Source organism: Aedes albopictus, chromosome 3 (genome assembly GCF_035046485.1).
Source record: "Aedes albopictus strain Foshan chromosome 3, AalbF5, whole genome shotgun sequence".
NCBI lineage: Eukaryota > Metazoa > Arthropoda > Insecta > Diptera > Culicidae > Aedes > Aedes albopictus.
In genome coordinates, this window is record NC_085138.1 from 247,029,406 (window position 1) to 247,049,047 (window position 19,642).

At 42.7% G+C, this 19,642-nt stretch overlaps 2 protein-coding genes across 6 annotated transcripts in view; one reads left to right on the forward strand and one right to left on the reverse strand.

Annotated features, from left to right (window-relative positions):
* The window catches only part of LOC115264667 (A-kinase anchor protein 9-like), a 137,945-nt gene that overhangs the window by 31,580 nt on the left and 86,723 nt on the right, over positions 1 to 19,642 (forward strand). The window lies entirely within an intron of this gene.
* Positions 10,777 to 17,834, reverse strand: LOC134289414 (uncharacterized). Its single transcript, XM_062855209.1, has 2 exons — positions 17,311 to 17,834; positions 10,777 to 17,249 (listed from the first exon to the last, which is right to left on the reverse strand). The coding sequence occupies exon 2, from the start codon at positions 17,140 to 17,142 to the stop codon at positions 10,777 to 10,779; it is 6,366 nt and encodes a 2,121-aa protein (XP_062711193.1). The 5' UTR covers positions 17,143 to 17,249; positions 17,311 to 17,834.

Consider the following 19,642-nt stretch of genomic DNA (forward strand, 5'->3'; position numbering starts at 1 on the left):
AAGCTACACTGAAAAAACTAGTTTTAGGGGTACTTTGTACAAAATGCCCCATATCTCGAAAACCGTAAGAGGCGGAGCTTTGACATGTTCTACGATTTTGTTTCTCTTATTATGGGCTACAACTTTGCCAAAGACGTCAAACCTCTAAAAAAATATTTCGAAAAAATAAAATTTTTATCTCACTTCTAAGGGGATCAGTCATTTATTACAGTTTATCAAAAGACGTCTTTTAAGGGCGGACGGGACGGTCGGGGAAATATCCGCCATTGCTCTATTGCTACTAAGATGGTAATCTCAGATTCTACTTCATATTTTGCAACAAAAACCTATCACTGTGTATGCTCACTTGCAGTGCATATGCTGATTGTTTTTCAGCATCTTCAGTGCGATAGAACTCGAGATTACCATCTTCAAAATCGCGAGGCAAATTGTTAGAAAGAGAGGCAAGATAGGAAAAATAACACGGCGTCCCGTTTCACCTTAACATGCAGAAAAACTTTGTAGAACACGCCAAACCTCTAGAACCAACGTGAAAAAAGTTATTTAATTTTGATCGCAAAATCATCGATTTCGAACACTGTGCACCCCTTACTTTTTGATGGAAAGTACCGGCAAGTCGTGCCGTAAACCAAACCAGACGCCCTTGAAGGCACAATGCACCCGATGATCGCTAAATGCTAAAAATTTATGGAAGGAAATTTGTGACAGTGTGCCGCTCGCAGTGTTGCATTTAAACGGGATCAATTTGCATTTAAGTTCAAAAACGGCACGCTACGATCAAACAAAATTGAACATTGTTCAGTTCAAAATTTTTTTTTAAGACACGGACACGTTCAATGCTTCCAGTGAGCTTTTCGCTCTTTGAAGGAAGCACGACACTAGACAACGGACTAGCATGCAACGCCCAGTGGCACAGCCGAAAACTTTTCCTGACAGCTGCGGCGGGAATCGAACCCGCGCTCCTCAGCACGATGCGACTAAGAGCTTGGTGACCCTAGCCGCACGACCACGGAGCCGCACAAATTTGATCAAGAAGTGCACCCGCAATAACATGGCACCCTGGTACCTGGTAAACTTAAATGGTCATGTGTCTGCCATTTTTTTTCACAAATTCTAACAATCTTAGGGTTGATTCGATTCAGAAAGTCACCCTCTATTGACAGGGAGAACCAGTTCGGTTACCGTGGATTACCGGAAAATCCGGATTTCGGTGCAGAATCTTAATGCCCGATGCCAAAATGTCCCATTTCATTGTGGCGCATATATTCGCGCAACAACGCATGTATGCAGATGCGTCACAAAGTCCTAGGGCAGCACCTTGGTCAGGACGCACATAAGATTTGATGACACATCCAAGCTCAGTTCCTTTTTGGCTCGCGTTTAGTTCAAATGCAACACTGGGAGCCAGTAGAAGGGGCCTCAAAGAAGTAAGAGAAGAAAAGCCGGGAAAGTTCGGGAATAAATAGTTTTACACTTAACGTGACGTGAGTTTTTTATATGTATACGACAGTGCGAATATTCCCTAACCACGAAGAACTGGTCAAGGAACATGCCGACCCTGAGGTGTGGTTTCAGGGAGCCTCAGGAAAGCTTCCCTCTGAACTAGTTGGCAGATACAAGTGAAAGAATGAGTATCCTTTTAAAGAATAAAGAACTCACTTTTTGCTTAGATTACTCGTTTTGTCCTTTCGACGTTTTGGCATTCGACCTTTTGGCATTCGACGTTTTGGCATTTGACGTTTTGTCTTTCGACGTTTTGTCCCTAAGCCGTAGTTTATAGATCCCCCTTTGGCTAGATTTAAATATGTAGGTTCCATAAAATACTGTTTTTACTGTTTGCATACTGAAATCGATTAAAGGGTGAAATTATAATTAAAAATCCGATCATGGAGATCATGATTAGGATCAAATTAAGGAAATTAAAAAAAAAAAAACGATTGCGGATAAAACACCCTGCTTCATTCAAACAGTCTCTTGTCTACATCATCGTTCAACTTTGGAGTTGGGCGTGTATCAAATGAGTATGCAGCTTCGCAGATGTGGGAAGCCCTACTTACAAGGAAGAAAAATTCCCGATTTCCTCACATGCAGTCTGCCTCTCTCTAGCGCTGCTCTTTCGAGTGTAATTGATGTATGCGCGTGGTGTTTGAGTTCTAATTTATAGTCTCTTACGCACCATGATGCCATCATACTTCAGATGAAGTGTTTTTTAGAAAAATGGATTGTAGAACAGGCAGTGCTTCGAGTGGGGTTATGCGCACTGTTGTGGGGTTCTTCTTTTACTTAGGTATGCGTCTAATGCGATCGAAAAGAGGGCTGCGTCTCTATTTTTGTTGGCAACGCGAGATGACTGATGTTCGCGTCATTTTATAAAGGTATATTTTATTGTGTCGTTCGACAATGTGTTTAAAGTACGATGAACGCACTAATAAATTGATGTGGTCTTAGCATTTCGTTCATTTCCCTATCCCGTACATAAAGTGAGTCTTCCTCCTTCAGAAGCTGTACGGACATTCATTCATTCATTCAATAATTATTCTACAATGTTGAAAAAATAAAACAATGCATTTTTTTTGTAATTGTTTAATATAATTACGGTCTAACAAAAAATCAAGTTTTGTTCTGCCCAGCTCTAACTTTAACTTTTTCTGATTGCTCCCGACTAGAAATACATAAATCTGAAGTTTCGGCCTTCCCCGTTCTGGGACCGTATTTCTGTTTTATATCTGCATTCGACTTGCTTACTGCCGTATCATAGCAATTCGACTGCTAAACTGCCATATACAGGGGATAGACAAAATGATCGGGACAGGCAAAATTATCACTTTCCAAAAAATGTTCAACTAGCTGTAACTTTTCGAAAAGTGCATCAAATATTCTCAAATTTTTACTGTAAGTTCTTCAACTAGTTGTGTATCAGTGGACAAAATTTGGAAAAGATCGGACAACTCTTCACCAAGTTATAAAGATTTTTGAAAAGGATTAAATTATCCGATAGCCAACTTTGAGCTGTTATATCTCCGGATTCAATGAACCGAATGCAATGAAATTTTGACAATTCATGACTTATATAATGAACTCTGGAAAACATTTGACTCCACTTGAAATTTTTAACAAGCGAAAAAGTTATAGCGATTTTATTTTTTTCACGATTTTTTAGTAAATTGGTCTATTTTTAATATGCATCTCATTAATTTTTCAACTTATTGGCGGCTATGTTGTTACTTTCCTTCAATACGCATTTATATATAAGTCAATAAGAGGGAAACTAAATGAACTATAAGTTGCATCTTGAATTTTGAAACGATGTTGATGTTTTGGATAATTTGGTGTTTTATTAGAAAAATAATCTAATCGTTATAATTTTCTTCCGTGTTAAGAATATTAAGTTAAGTCAAAGGTTTTTCATAGCTCATTATATAAGTCATAAATGGTCAAAATTTCATTGCATTCGGTTCATTGAATCCGGAGATATAACAGCTCAAAGTTGGCTATCGGATAATTTCACCTTTTTCAAAAATCTTTATAACTTTGTGAAGAATTGTCCGATCTTTTCCAAATTTTGTCCACTGATACACAACTAGTTGAAGAACTTACAGTAAAAAATTGAGAATATTTGATGCACTTTTCGAAAAGTTATAGCTAATTGAACATTTTTTGAAACGTGAAAATTTTGCCTGTCCCGATCATTTTGTCTATCCCCTGTATTAACAATTTAAATGCTACTCGTAGAAACAATATTTGTTTTCAATGTTGATTTTTGTTTTCTTAAATAAATAGTCAATCATTTCAACCTGTGGATTTAAAAATTGGCGCGCCACTTCTGACAAAATAGTTGCAACATTCACACAGCACTGCTCCTACCCACAGGTGCTCGCTTCCGATCGACCAAAAACAATCTCGGAAATCGTCACGCAACTTCTATGTTGGGTTGGCTGTCGTTTTTTTTTCGATGCACATTCTATTTCGTTTAGCTTTACACCACCATCGGATCGGAACTAAGATTCAGTGTTTCGGCAATTTTTGAACAGTGAACATCGTGCAATCGCGTGAAATCCCTAGCGCCACCCGTAGCTGCATGAGTGGAATTTGTTTTTTTTTTAAGTGTGAGCAGTACGTTTTATTAGGTTGGTTGCAACTCGTTGAGCAATTACATCTGCGTGTTTTGGATGCTGAAACGGATCGTTTCGTAGTTAGTTTGCTATCGAGTGACATCGTGTTTTTGTATTTCGTGCTGTTATACTGATATTATGCAACTATCTAATTTAAGATATTTGTGTGTAATTCAAATTTCACTGTAATTTTGATTATGATTTACAGTTATTGAAGAAACGTTGCGAAAATTTCTTCAGCTCGTAACATAAGCTGAAATCAATACACGTTGTAGAAACTGTGTCACTGCGCTAAACTTTCGCTGTTTTTGCAAAGATATAAAATAGGATGGGTGAGTGCTAAATCAGTTTGCTTTCAACATTATAAGGTGGTATCGATCTAACAAGCTCCGTGTGGAATGCGAGCATAAGAATACAAACACCGTTTGCTCGTAGATAATCCGTTCACGTGTTTGCTTGGAAAAAAAGTAAACATTCATCAGCAAAGTATCTGTTTCGTGACAATGTCAATTCCGTTGTTTGGAATTCTGATAGGGTCCGTTAATCTATAGTGGGCCAATAACCTATTAATACTGCACTGAACTGCAATTGAACTGACTAAGTTGATTAGTATACTCGTTACAATTTCAACTTCGATTTTCTCCGTTAATGGATTTTGTTAGGGAATGTTTTTAAACTACGTAAACTCTAAGGGGGGAGGGGGGCTTTGCCCAAAGTCTACGGTTCATACAAATTTTGAAAATTTTATTGGCCGGGGTTCTGCTAAACCGAACTAAGTGCCAAAAACTTTATTCCGAGATAACTAAGCTTAAAGTTCAACCACTCACAAATTAACAACAGCTAAGATTATTTGAAACATTTTCACACACATGTAACTTACAAGCCTTTATTAACCATCTGAGACGAAGAATACATGTAAATTATTTGAAATTATTGATATAATTACATTTCATTTTTCAGTACTTCACACTCAGTTCACTCTGGCTGAACAAAAACATTGGAATATGGTTTATAGTTCAGTGTGGCTGACTGTGATTCTTTGTTTCATAGAAAACCATTCGGATTGTGAAAAAAATCGCGATTTTTCATCGTCTATAAAGTTGAAATCGATATCACTCATAATCCTTTACATGAGTCAAAGTGGGCGCTTATAGTATGGTACTGCGGAGGTCTCAAAATAGTTTGAAATATGAACGGCAGAATTCCTCCCAGCTCAGCCCTTCCCACCTATGTTTTTTTATGGGCGGTGCATTGCAATGTGCATTGTGCAGGCAAAAAGCAAGAGTGACTATGTAAAATGATGTCCTCACATGTCCTGAGGCCCTGAGATGTGAAAGTGGAGCAATTTGTGTACTTTAAATTTATGCAGGTCGAAGAAAACCATGAAAATGATCTGCCAAAGTGAACTAAGACGAAAAAAAATTCGAAAATATTAAAGAGATCCGAACTTGGATCACTTGAGTGATAGCCAAGCACGTTACCTCTAGGTCATTTTGCCTTGCTGAAGGTCAGTCGTTAAGTCTGAATCAAGTTCTAAACATTCTTCTCTAGCATGGTTTTCGTGAAAACGCCATTTTTCGATCAGCCAAAGCGAACCAAGTGTTTGATTTTTTTCAAGCTTTATTATTCTTATTAGCCTTGTTGTTCAATGACGGCTTCTGTGTTAAATTATCAGTATGAGGTGTGTCGACATAACGCAGGTATTTAAAGCCAGATGATTTTTGTATTGTTGAGAATAAATAGATTCTAAAATGCAGTGGATTTGGTTCGGTCTGGCTGAATGTGATTTGGAAAAATGGCGATCAGCACCATCGAAACATAATTGTATCCTCCAACATCCGTATTTCTAATAACGTGTTCAATTCTCTCACAGATTGTTACTATGAGTCGGTTAGAAGTTAGAAATTTGACAGCGATGAGCAGAACTTGAAATGTTCTTCATCTGGACCAAAACTGGAACACTTCGCTGATTCTATGGAATGGTTTACAGTTCACTCTGGCTGGATGCAATTTTATTTTTTGTATGTTCTGCCAAACAGAAATCTTGAATTTACTCCACGGAGAGCTGTCAGAATCACTGCATTCTGACATGAAAGGAGGATCATCAATTTCTTCATCCAATGGTTAAGAAAACTCAATTTTTCAAAAAATGGTCTTTGGTTCGGTTTAGCAGAACCCCGACCTATGGACAAATGTTCATATGGTTCATGGTTCATAATGTAACACATTTGGGTTGCATTTATGAAACATAATGGAATTGTTTGGCAAACAACTTGTGTTTCCGCGGTAAGAGCTTCGAAAACTGTAACGGTTATAGTACGGCTTGTTTGATTCGAATTTTATTTCTATCGTAATGGAACACGTAGAAGGAAGCGGTCAGGCTAAGGCCGGGGTGGCCTCTGCTGTACATAGTAGCCGCCTCCATTCCACTCGGTCCATGGCTGTTTGTCTCCAGTTCCGCACTCTGCGTAGGGTCCGCAGATCGTCCTCCACTTGGTCGACCCACCTAGCTCGCTGCGCTCCACGTCTTCTTGTACCGGTCGGATGACTCTCGAGAACCATTTTAGTCGGGTTGCTATCCGACATCCTGATGACGTGACCCGCCCACCGTAGCCTCCCGATTTTCGCGGTATGGACGATGGTTGGTTCTCCCAGCAGCTGATGCAGCTCGTGGTTCATTCGCCTTCTCCAAGTCCCGTCTTCCATCTGCACTCCGCCGTAGATGGTAAGCAACACCTTCCGTTCGAAAACTCCAAGGGCGCGTTGGTCCTCTGCACGTAGGGTCCATGTTTCGTGCCCATAGAGGACGACCGGTCTAATCAGCGTTTTGTAGATGGTTAACTTCGTGTTACGGCGAACTTTATTCGATCGTAGAGTTCTGCGGAGTCCAAAATAAGAACGATTTCCTGCCACAATGCGCCTCTGAATTTCTCTGCTGGTGTCGTTGTCGGCGGTCACCAGTGAGCCCAAGTACACGAATTCTTCAACCGCCTCGATTTCATCACCGTCGATATGAATTCGGGGTGGCGGGCGCGGTGATTCCTCCCTGGAGCCCTTTGCCATCATGTACTTTGTTTTCGACACATTAATGACTAATCCGATTCGCCTGGCTTCACTCTTTAGTCGGATGTACGTTTCCGCCATCGTCTCAAATTTACGAGCAATAATATCAATATCAATATCAAGGGCCCATATAGCCGAGGCGGTAAACGCACGGGTATTCAGCATGACCATGCTGTAGGGTGACGGGTTCGATTCCCGGTCGGTCCAGGATCTTTTCGTAAAGGAAATTTCCTTGACTTCCTTGGGCATAGAGTATCTTCGTGCCTGCCACACGATATACACATGCAAAATGGTCATTGGCAGAGGAAGCTCTCAGTTAATAACTGTGGAAGTGCTCATAGAACACTAAGCTGAGAAGCAGGCTTTGTCCCAGTGAGGACGCTACGCCAAGAAAGAGAAGAGAATATCAATATCATCGGCGAAACCAAGCAGCTGAACGGACTTCGTGAAAATCGTCCCACTCGTGTTTATTCCCGCTCTTCTTATTACACCCTCCAAAGCAATGTTGAACAGCAAGCACGAAAGACCATCACCTTGCCGTAACCCTCTGCGAGATTCGAAGGGACTCGAGAGTGTCCCTGATACTCGAACTACGCACATCACTCGATCCATCGTCGCCTTGATCAACCGTATCAGTTTATCCGGGAATCCGTATTCGTGCATAATCTGCCATAGCTGTTCTCGATCGATTGTATCATACGCCGATTTGAAATCGATGAACAAGTGATGTGTGGGCACGTTGTATTCGCGGCATTTCTGCAACACCTGGCGGATGGCGAACATCTGGTCCGTTGTTCACTCATAAATCCAGCCTGATATTGCCCCACGACCTCTCTTGCAATCGGTGAAAGACGGCGGCATAAAATTTGAGAGAGTATCTTGTAGGCAGCGCTCAGTAGTGTGATTGCGCGGTAGTTCCCGCAATCCAACTTGTCGCCCTTTTTGTAGATGGGACACACGATACCTTCCATCCATTCCTCCGGTAATACTTCCTCCTCCCAAATCTTGGTAATGACCCAGTGTAGTGCTCTCACCAGTGCTTCTCCACCGTATTTTAGAAGCTCGCTTGGTAGTTGATCTGCTCCAGCGGCTTTGTTGTTTTTCAACCGGCCAACCTCCTCCTCAATCTCTTGGAGGCCAGGGGCCGGAAGTCTTTCGTCCTGTGCACATACTCCTAGATCTGTTACCACGCCACCTTCGGTACTTGCAACGTCGCCATTGAGGTGCTCATCGTAATGCTGCCGCCACCTCTCGACCACCTCACGCTCGCTCGTGAGAATATTCCCGTGATTATCTCGGCACATGTCGGCTTGTGGCACAAAGCCTCTGCGCGAGCGGTTCAGCTTCTCGTAGAACTTTCGTGTGTCCTTAGCGCGGTACAGCTCTTCCATCGCTTCGCGATCTCGTTCTTCCTGCTGGCGCTTCTTCATCCGGAAGACTGAGTTTTGCCTGTTCCGCGCCTGTTTGTAACGTGCCTCATTCACTCTCGTACGGTGTTGCAGCATTCTCGCCCATGCTGCATTCTTCTCGTTTTTCAACTGTTCACATTTGCCGTCGTAACAGTCGTTTCTGTGATTCGGAGTCGCGTTTCCTAGTGCTGTAACCGAGGTACTACCTATGGCGGATCGGATGTCCCTCCAGCCATCTTCAAGTGTAGCTGCGCCAAGCTGCTCTTCCGTTGGTAGGGCCACTGCTAACTGCTGCGCGTAGTCTTGAGCCACTTCTACGTTACGAAGTTGCTCGATGTTGAGCCGCGGCGTTCGACTTCGACGCGTGGTGATAACTGTCGAAAGTTTTGAGCGCATGCATACAGCGACTAAATAGTGATCCGAATCTATATTCGCACTGCGGTATGTGCGGACGTTGGTTATATCTGAGAAGAATTTACCGTCGATTAGAACGTGGTCGATTTGGTTTTCTGTTTGATGGTCGGGTGATCTCCAGGTGGCTTTGTGGATATCTTTGCGGGGGAAGAAGGTGCTTCGGACTACCATACCACGGGAGGCTGCAAAGTTTACGCATCGCTGGCCGTTATCATTCGATACGGCGTGCAGGCTGTTTCGCCCGATTACCGGTCTGTACATTTCCTCCCTTCCTACCTGCGCGTCCATGTCGCCGACAACGATTTTCACGTCACGCGGCGAGCAACCATCGTATGTTTACTCTAACTGCGCGTAGAACGCTTCTTTCTCGTCATCGGGTCTCCCTTCGTGTGGGCAGTGGACGTTGATGATGCTGTAGTTGAAGAAACGGCCCTTAACTCTCAAAATACACATCCTTGCGTTGATCGGCTGCCACCCGATCACACGTTGTCGCATCTTGCCCAACACTATAAATCCTGTTCCCAGTTAATTGGTGGTGCCACAGCTTTGGTAGAAGGTAGCCGCTCGATGCCCGCTTTTCCACACTTTCTGTCCAGTCCAACAAAGTTCCTGCAACGCCACGATGTCGAAGTTGCGGGGATGTAGTTCGTCGTAGATTATCCTGTCACATCCTGCGAAACCTAGTGACTTGCAATTCCATGTTCCGAGTTTCCAATCGTAGTCCTTATTTCGTCGCGTGGGTCTTTGCCGATTGTATCGAGTCGTATTTTCTCCTATGTTATTCGCTATGGGGATTTTTACGGGTGGCTTACTGGGCCTACGCCAACACTCCTGTCTCGCCGGAGGGCCATCGTGCCAGTTCTGTTTAACGTCCCAACCAACACTGGGACGACCACGATGATGGGGCTACCACCTTGGATCTAGCTGGGCGTGGTGCAGCGTTTCTTACTCAGCCGCTGGATGCCAGAACAGACGCTGTTTGAGCCGCACCTCCTTGGTGAACAGACACTCGGATCGTACCTCCTCAATCTAGCTGAAGTCAGAAGGTCAATAGTGCCCAGGCTGCACTACCAGCTAAGCGCACAACTCTTAGCTGGCGGTCATTGTCATCACTTGACCCGTGGAAGCATGAGGTAGGTAATGGAACACGTGGTTGTTTTCATTCACGATTACATAGTTGTTGGCTTCCTAGTCAACAAGGAGTGATTAACGAGAGGTTTTCTGATTTCTTAATTCCCCTTTTTATTGCGAGAGTTAAAATAATCCTACAAATAAATAAATTGACCCATTAATTCACATTATTCTAATTCAATTTTGGTCACTTACATTTAGTTCTCTCCCATTGTTCTTTTAACGGGAACACTCCTTTAAGGGTTAAGTGATCGACTCTGGAAGTTACCTGGAGCTAAATAAAGAAACTTGTATCTCTAGTATTTCAATTGAAATAAGTATACGCACTTCAATTGGAATTGGAATTCGATTGCGAATCCAAATCTATCCAGTATGAATCTATAAACTCTGCTCGATTATAGGTTACGATCTAATTCATCAATCTGTGGCATTTAGAATTCAGTTATATACTGTAATTAAGAGTTCATGGAATAAGGTTTACCTTACGTATTAACTAAATGGAATTCATAGGATACAATAATATTAATAATATAAGGGATTTTATCAATTCATATAGAACACGACTGCGTGCCACGTTTACACATCACTTCTCAATTTGCCTTTTTCCTTATCATCTATACTACCTGCAACGATCAGTCATAATTTTGTCAAGAATGACTTTTGCGCCCGACGACCATAGTTGATCTAGAAGAACGATCGGCTGGATAGGAAGCGCCGACCGAGGGGTCGTGACACTCCCCCCGGGGTACGCCAGATGCCTGGCTTACCTCCTTATCGCGTCGTACATCCAGAACGGCGATCTTCGTTGCTGGTCGTTCGTAGATACCATTCACTGTTTGGATTGCAGCTGATCTTATACGAGCGTCCTTTCCTCGGTTTACCCCAACGACTCGACCCTTCGGCCAGCAGTTGCGCGGAAGTGCGGGATCGACGATGAGCACGATGTCATTTTCCTCTATCGCTTTTACGTCGGTGAACCATTTCGTTCGTCTGGTTAATTCTGGAGAGTAGTCTCGCAGCCATCGTTGCCAGAAGATGTTTGCTTCAACCTGCGATGCACGCCAGGCTCTTCGCAACACAATACCACTATCGTCCAGGATTGAGGCTGGTTTGAGACCACTGGACGATCCCAGGATAAAGTGATTCGGAGTTAGAACAGGTGCTTCTGGATCATCGACAGGAACGTGGGTTAATGGGCGCGAATTTATAAGGTTTTCAATTTCCATTAGACAGTTGCGCAAAACTTCGTCGGTAGGGTGTCGTCCTGGTTTCAGTTGTAACAGATTGGCCTTCACAGTTTGGACCAACCGTTCCCAGGCTCCCCCCATGTGCGGGGAAGCTGGCGGAAGAAATATCCATTCGGTGTGTTCACTAACAATTTCTTGCATTACTCGATCCTGCTTTAATTCTTTAAGAGCTTCTTCGAGCTCTTTGCTAGCCGCCACAAAGTTTGTACCTCGATCACTATATATCCTGATAGGCACGCCCCGCCTTGCCATGAAGTTTCTAATAGCCATTATGCAAGAATCTGCGGTCAAAGAATGGGCTATTTCTAAGTGCACCGCCCTTACGGTCAAGCATGTTATGAGAACTCCCCAACGCTTTTCACTTCTTCTTCCCACCACCACTACTAACGGACCGAAATAGTCTATTCCGACGTACGAAAATGGTCGTGCAAATGCCGCCAGCCTGGCAGGTGGTAAATCTCCCATTAAAGGGGGATTTGGAATCGCTCGTTGAATCTTACACAATTGACAGGTCGCTCTCACTTTCTTGAACAGCACACGTAGTTTTGCAATCCGAAATACTTGGCGCAACTCGTTCAGTACGGTTTCGTGATTTCGGTGATGATACCGACTGTGGTAATCCTTTATGACCAACATAGTTATGTAGTCTTCCTTCGGGAGTATTATTGGGTTATGGGCATCAGCAGTAACGTACTCGCAGGCGCTAATTCTACCACGCATTCGCAGCACACGATTCTCGTCGAGAAAAGGATTTAGATTGAATATAGAGCTGTTCCTAGGAATCATTTTCCGCTCGGCTGCTGGACGTAACAGAAGACTTATTTCGTCCTGATAGACTCTGCTTTGAGCTTGTCGGTAGAGTATGTTTGAAGCTTGCTGCAACTCACTTCTGGAAAAAGGGCCAGTGCTGCACGCAGTCTTGCCGATTTTACTACGAATATTGGAGACGAATCTAACAACCGTCGCCGTCACTCTAAGAATGCGTTTCCACGTTGAAAATCGTTCAACTTGAAGAAGTGGATCTGGAACTACGTGGTGATACAACAGACTTGCTCGAAGCTCTTCTTTTGTAGAGACTGTTGAGAATGGTTCAGTGGGCCAATATTCGGTAGACCGCTGGAGAAAATCTGGTCCTTTGTACCACTTGCTGCTGCTACTGAGATCTACCTGTCGTTTCCATTTTGTAGCTTGATCAGCTACGTTGTCCTTGGAGCTGACCCATCGCCAGGTTTTGACATCCGTTGCGTCCAATATTTCACTGACTCGCCATGCCACATACGAAGAGTATCTGCGATGATCCGATCTTAACCAGCATAAAACATCACGAGCATCAGTCCAGTAGAAACATTCGTCGATTTTGAATGACAAGGCGTTTGATATTGCACTGGCAAGTCTCACACCAATGACGGCGCTCTGCAGTTCTAGTCTCGGTATAGAGACAAATTTCAGCGGGGCTACTCGCGATTTCGCTCCAACTATAGTGCACTCCACTGCGTCACCTTGCTGAAAACGTAGGTACACCACCGCTGCATATCCTAGTTCACTGGCGTCCACGAATGTGTGCAGTTGGACCAAGGTTTCGGAACTAATGGTGATCACAGATCGGTAGCAACGAGGAATTGTGACTTCTTGAACTTTTGGTAAAATGCGCAGCCACTGTTCCCATTTATCGTGTAAGTGGTCTGGAATTTGGTCATCCCAGCCTATGGAGGATCTCCAAATTTCCTGGAACAGTATTTTGAGGAAGATCAACACGTTGGATAGCAGGCCCAAAGGGTCGAATATAGACATAAGTGTACGTAAAATTTCCCTTTTGGTGGGAACACGTTGTCCGGCTAGGAGCGAAGCACTATGTTTGGAAGACAATTTGTAGATGAAACTGTCCGTGCTGGTACACCACCACATTCCCAAAACTTTCTCCGTGGCCAACTCTGATCCAATGTTGAGGCTTTTTTGTTCCGTTTTCTCTTCCTCAAGGGCTTGAATGACAGCTGGTGAATTCGATATCCAATTCCTGATTTCAAAGCCTGCCGTAGCGTGTATGTCGCGAACATTTTGAGCCAATTGGATAGCTTCTTCCTCCGTTTCGACACTCAACAGCATGTCATCCACATAATGTTGTTTGGTGATTGCTTCGACCGCTCTTGGGTGCTTGTCTGCGTACTTTTCAGCATTCGCGTTTTTAATATATTGGGCACAACTCGGAGAGCAACAGGCCCCAAACGTCATAACTTGTGTCACATACGTGCTAGGTGCTTCATCTGTTGGGTTTTCCTTCCATAGGAATAACTGACAATACTGATCTTCTTTGGCAATCAACACCTGCAAAAACATCTCCCGTATGTCGCCGCTGATCCCAATTTTGTTTTCTCGGAACTTGTACAAAACATCGTTCAGAGGAATGAGCTGGTCCGGTCCTTTTAAAAGCATGGAGTTTAACGACAATCCGTTGGTTTTTGCTGCCCAGTCCCATACAATTCTAATCTTTCCCGGTTTGTTGGGATTGAATACGGGGAATATTGGAATAAACCACTTGCGATCAATTCTCATTTCGTCTTCTTCTTTCGTGAGCTTCCTAACGTAACCGAGTTTCAGGTAATCGTTGATTTTCGCTCTTACCATGGCACCCAGGACAGGATCTTTCTGCATTCTTGATTCCAAACAATGAAACCTCCTCAGTGCCACAGGTTTACTGTTTGGTAAGCGGAAGTTATCGTATTTCCAAAGAAGAGGGGTTTGGTAATGACCATTCTCCGTCTGAGTGACCGAAGCCAGAATCTGCTGGGCTCTTCTGTCTTCACAGGATAAAAGAGGAGTCTCGGGTTTGGTAATACCTACTCCTTCCAGTGAGAAGTATTCACGTATGGCATTTCCCAAAGAATCAGCCGTGTTTGCATCACATGTGCACGCTTGGATGCTGTGGTATCCAAGGAACGATTCGTTGGTTTCTGATCCTCCGTGAATTACCCATCCAAGGCGTGTTTTGGTTGCAATGGGTTCGAACATCTGTCCTTCTCGTCCTTCCAGTGGATAACTTAGATTCGCGTTGTTAACTCCTATGAGCAACCTCGGTTGCACATCTTGGTATGATTCCACAGGAATTCCACGCAAATGTTGATATTGAGCGCAAAGCTCCCGCACGTTCACAGATTGTCGAAACAGATCTAAGCTTGAGACCGTGTGAACTCCACGAATAGTGTACTTTTTATGGTACTCTTTAGTTCCAGAGATTTGCAACGTCAGATTAGATGATTCGTTTTCCATGCGACTTGTGTTTGCCGTCCACTTGAGGCATAGAGGTTCTCGTTTCCCTGTGATTGCTAACTCCTTCGCTAATGTTTCATCTATAAAGCTGAGCGACGAACCGTCATCCAGAAACGCGAAAGTTTTCAAACTCCTTCCTGCGCCGTACAACACAACAGGCACAACTCGAAACAGATTTTTGTTAGTCGGCATGTGATGAGTATTGCATCGGCTTTCGGATAATTCTCTGGATACAGAAGCTGTACTATTTCCGCAATCTTGATCCGTTGGGGCGACGACATCACGCTGGTTATTATGCAACAAGTAGTGGTGTTTATATTCACATCCATTTTTGCCACAGAGCTTTTGAGATTTGCACGCTCCTTTGTGGGCCCTCAAACACTTCCTGCATAGGCCCAGCTCCTTTATAGTGGCCCACTTGGAGTTGTAGCTGAATTCCTCAAACCGTTGACATTTATCAACACTAGTACAGCTGCCTTTGCACACCAAACACTTATTGTCGGCTTGCTTGGGGGGCACAGATTTCTCGTTCACATCTTCGGCATGAGCGTTCAAGTATGTTGGGTAGTTTTTACCAGACCGATGGACCCTCGATTCGCTAGGCAAAGCCACAAGAGGACAGATTGTTTCAGCGATCTCGTACAACCATGCAGAAAAAATAGAAAGATTTACACTGGCGAAATCACGACGATATTTAGCCCACTCGAATTTTATCGATGGGGGAAGTTTGTCCACAAGCTCGCGAAGCAGTGCCACATTATAGGTGTACTCCTCCAGTTGGCATGCTTCAATCGTTGCACACAGGTTTTGTACGGCTAGAGAGAATTCGATGATCGAGTCCAATTTATCTACTTTCGGCGCAGGTGTAGAACTGATTTTTGTTATGAGATTATGTACGATGACCTCGGGGTTTCCGAATCGCATCTTCAAAGTTGCGATTATTTGTGGAACATTGGACGGGTGCATTAACATACATTTCACCGCATCGTGTGCCTTTCCAGAGAGGCACTTTTGCAAACGTACAAGATTCTCTTCAGGTGTGAAGCCGCACATGCTCGTAGTCGTTGTGAAAGATGATAGAAACAGCGGCCATTCTTCAGGGGTTCCGCTAAAAACAGGCAGTTCACGCGACACGGCTTGACGAGCAACAACTTGACTCCGTGTTAAATTATTGCAATCGTCCTCTATCGTTGTAACATGGCTCGGTTCATCGATTCTTAATCTTCGGTTGTGAATGCCGCGTGATGGACCCGTTTCGATTCTCATTCGACTAAATCCAGGGACACAGGATTGCTGGATGGGTACATCGGGTTGAGGAAAGGCGGCATTCTGATGCTCTGTCGAATTTGTTTGCCGGTGTAGAGTGGGATTTCTTCGTTGTGTTAGCTGAGTAGAAGGAGGCATCCCATGTTGCTGTGAATGCGAAGGTAATGGCCCATGTTGAGCCGGAATGTGATCCATATTCATCCCAACATTTAACCATTCATCTACTATTTCATCTCGGTTCTCTTCCTCGACGTCTACTACGGATGAGGTTTCGCTTGCAATTTCCATCAGAAGATTGTATCGCTTGTGAAGATACTCTTTTTTCCTCGCATATTCCTGTTCTTGTAATTTCCTTTCCTCGTCGAGCATTTGCATCTGAAGTTTCAACCTTAACTGCTTCGAAGACTGCTTCGATGATCCTGAGTGTTGACTAGACGTGTCGCCGAAACCTTGCTTCGCGATGTTTCGTTGCATATCTGACGTCAACCGTGGCGGCTCATTCGAAGCATGTCCGATGGTTGGCACGATGGTACTCGACGCTAAGGGAATGTTGGCCATTGAAGAAACCGGTTGATGGAGGCTTGAAGGAACTGCCAGATAATGACTTTGGCTGGTCACTGTCGGGCGAGCTGTCGGGTATGCTTCTGAAGCTTGAACAGTCGATGGTATTGTTGGATTCAGAGGTGCGATTGTGTGACATCGTGCCACACTGCTTGCTAAAGTGAACGTACTTGGCATTACCGTGGCCTTATCTACCTCACGGAGCGCACTTGTTCTACTTAAAGGCGGAAATATCCTGTTTGAGCCGACATGCGTTAACATAGAGTTGTTGGTGTCACCGTCACATGCATTTGGCAAGGCGAATTGATTTGTTGGTATGTGAGGCACGATGCTCAACGGTACCGATGTCACCCTAACGGATGGATTTGAAGCAGACGTTTGTGTACAGACTGGCAGCCTGGCGGAAGCGGTACTCACGAAACCCTTTGGTATGGCTCCCCTGATTGGTTGACAGGTAGGACAGAGCCAATCCCGATCAGCAACGTCTTGGTCGACAGACACACATTCGAAATGGTACCAGTCATTGCATTTGTCGCACTGAACCATTCGTGTGTCGTCCTCGTTACGACATGATTTACAGTGATGGTCACGATTTACGGGATCCTCTTCACGTCTTGTCTTGGTGCCACTAGCCGCCGACGCAGATCTCGTTTTCATTGGGGTTCGGCCAATCATAATAAATGATTATTTTAATTTGTTGGCTTCCTAGTCAACAAGGAGTGATTAACGAGAGGTTTTCTGATTTCTTAATTCCCCTTTTTATTGCGAGAGTTAAAATAATCCTACAAATAAATAAATTGACCCATTAATTCACATTATTCTAATTCAATTTTGGTCACTTACATTTAGTTCTCTCCCATTGTTCTTTTAACGGGAACACTCCTTTAAGGGTTAAGTGATCGACTCTGGAAGTTACCTGGAGCTAAATAAAGAAACTTGTATCTCTAGTATTTCAATTGAAATAAGTATACGCACTTCAATTGGAATTGGAATTCGATTGCGAATCCAAATCTATCCAGTATGAATCTATAAACTCTGCTCGATTATAGGTTACGATCTAATTCATCAATCTGTGGCATTTAGAATTCAGTTATATACTGTAATTAAGAGTTCATGGAATAAGGTTTACCTTACGTATTAACTAAATGGAATTCATAGGATACAATAATATTAATAATATAAGGGATTTTATCAATTCATATAGAACACGACTGCGTGCCACGTTTACACATCACTTCTCAATTTGCCTTTTTCCTTATCATCTATACTACCTGCAACGATCAGTCATAATTTTGTCAAGAATGACTTTTGCGCCCGACGACCATAGTTGATCTAGAAGAACGATCGGCTGGATAGGAAGCGCCGACCGAGGGGTCGTGACAATAGTGGTTTCTGTTTTTAGTGGTGTTGCGTGTACGTACACGCTGCATTACACGAACACCACCTGAGTTACTGGTTGAAAATAGTAAACAAAGATCAGCTGTTCCCAGCAACATCAAATGGGCATATTTTCAACCAGTAGATTTGCATTAGTGTTCGTGACACCGCGCTGCGAAACTACTATTATCGTCGCAGAACCAAATCGAACTCGCGACATGCGAAGTTACAGATGCGAAGTAAATTTCAATCGATTGTTGCTCGAAGCTATGAAAAATTAATATTAATATTATGGAAGATTGAAAATGTTTGCCAAAAAAATATTGTGAAGACAACTACAAATTTTGGAATTGCTACGATAAACAGCATATGTTTCAAATATGTTGCACAAAAATCAATTTTAAATATTTAATACTGAATAACTGCCCTATTATCATCACTTGAACCTATCTATCGCAGGGTTATAATCGATCAAATAAATCATCAATTCCTTTATGTAGTTTACTGTTAAACCATTATTGATCGTATCCACAATAGATGAAGTATTGAAAATCAAAAGCATTTATTCGACTTATGTAAGCTACAATACAGGTATTGGAAATTGTAGAATATAAGTTTTTTACAGGGATGGATAATGATGAAGATTGCAGCTGAGAAGACACAAACCAAAATAAAACTACTCGTAAACAACAGGGGCTGAGAATACTCACGCTTCTTTATACATGAGTAAACGAAGCTGGCAAGCACTCACCTGTAATTCGCGAAGCTTCTCTGAGCTATTTGCATTTTGATGAAAAAACAGTTTTATAGTATCCAATGTATTACGTGTATTAGGGTGCTCCAGAATAAAATCCATTTAAAAAGAACAATATTTTAAGGTTTTTCTTATTACAATTTTACATATGTTTCCTTTAATTTTATTGGCATACGTTGTTCGAAGAACTTGTAGAAAAAATATATCTTTCAATTTGTGGAAAAAGAATTGAAATTTCGAAGCTTTAGTATAGTTATGATTTTATTTAGTTCAAAAATAGTCGAAAACACAAAATTGATTAATTGCACCTCTTAATTTCAATGGATTTGGCTGAAATTTTGATCAGTTACTTCTTTTAGGATGCCAATCAAAATATGGGGGTGGATTTGAGAATCAGAGAACATTTTTGAAAAAGTGGATAGGCCTAAATCATTGGATTTGCTATTATAATCACACTAAAATGCTTTTTGCGCACGTCAGCTAGTTCTTCGCGAATAAAAACTCATGAGTGTTTTTGTTTTCGTTTTGCTTCTTACTTACGAAGCAAGCGGGTGCGAATGAAGTCACACACTGTTTACTCTCGGAATCATATGTAAGTCTTGTGTTGGCATTTCATTCGCGAATTGCTTCACGATGAGAACAATTCCATCACTGTTTCCAAATCGGCAAATCGAGCAAGCAAAAATATAATTATAATTAAATCGTTGTTCACGTAGGGAAGTGGAATCATCTCGGCAGGGCTCCTGTTTCGGGCACTTTTCTGTTAAAATCCAATTTTGCACCAAGTGACACAATTTTTGGAACGCGGTGAGATACATATAGTATCTAGCCGTGTATAAATTTTGAAGTAAATTGGTTTTAAATTGACCGAGTTATAGCGAAAAGTGCCCAAAATATCGGCCACTGCCCCCAAGTGGCTCGCTACCACCAAGTACCAAATATAGCATTTTCTTTTATTTACATTGTAAATAGCATCTTTTCGGCTCATTATTCAGCATTTTGTTTTCTTCAGCTGAAAATGTTACAATTAAGCAATAATTCAAC

Bases quoted from the DNA above. Each gene is read 5' to 3' on its own strand.
- LOC134289414 (XM_062855209.1), bottom strand. From the start codon at position 17,142: ATGATTGGCCGAACCCCAATGAAAACGAGATCTGCGTCGGCGGCTAGT.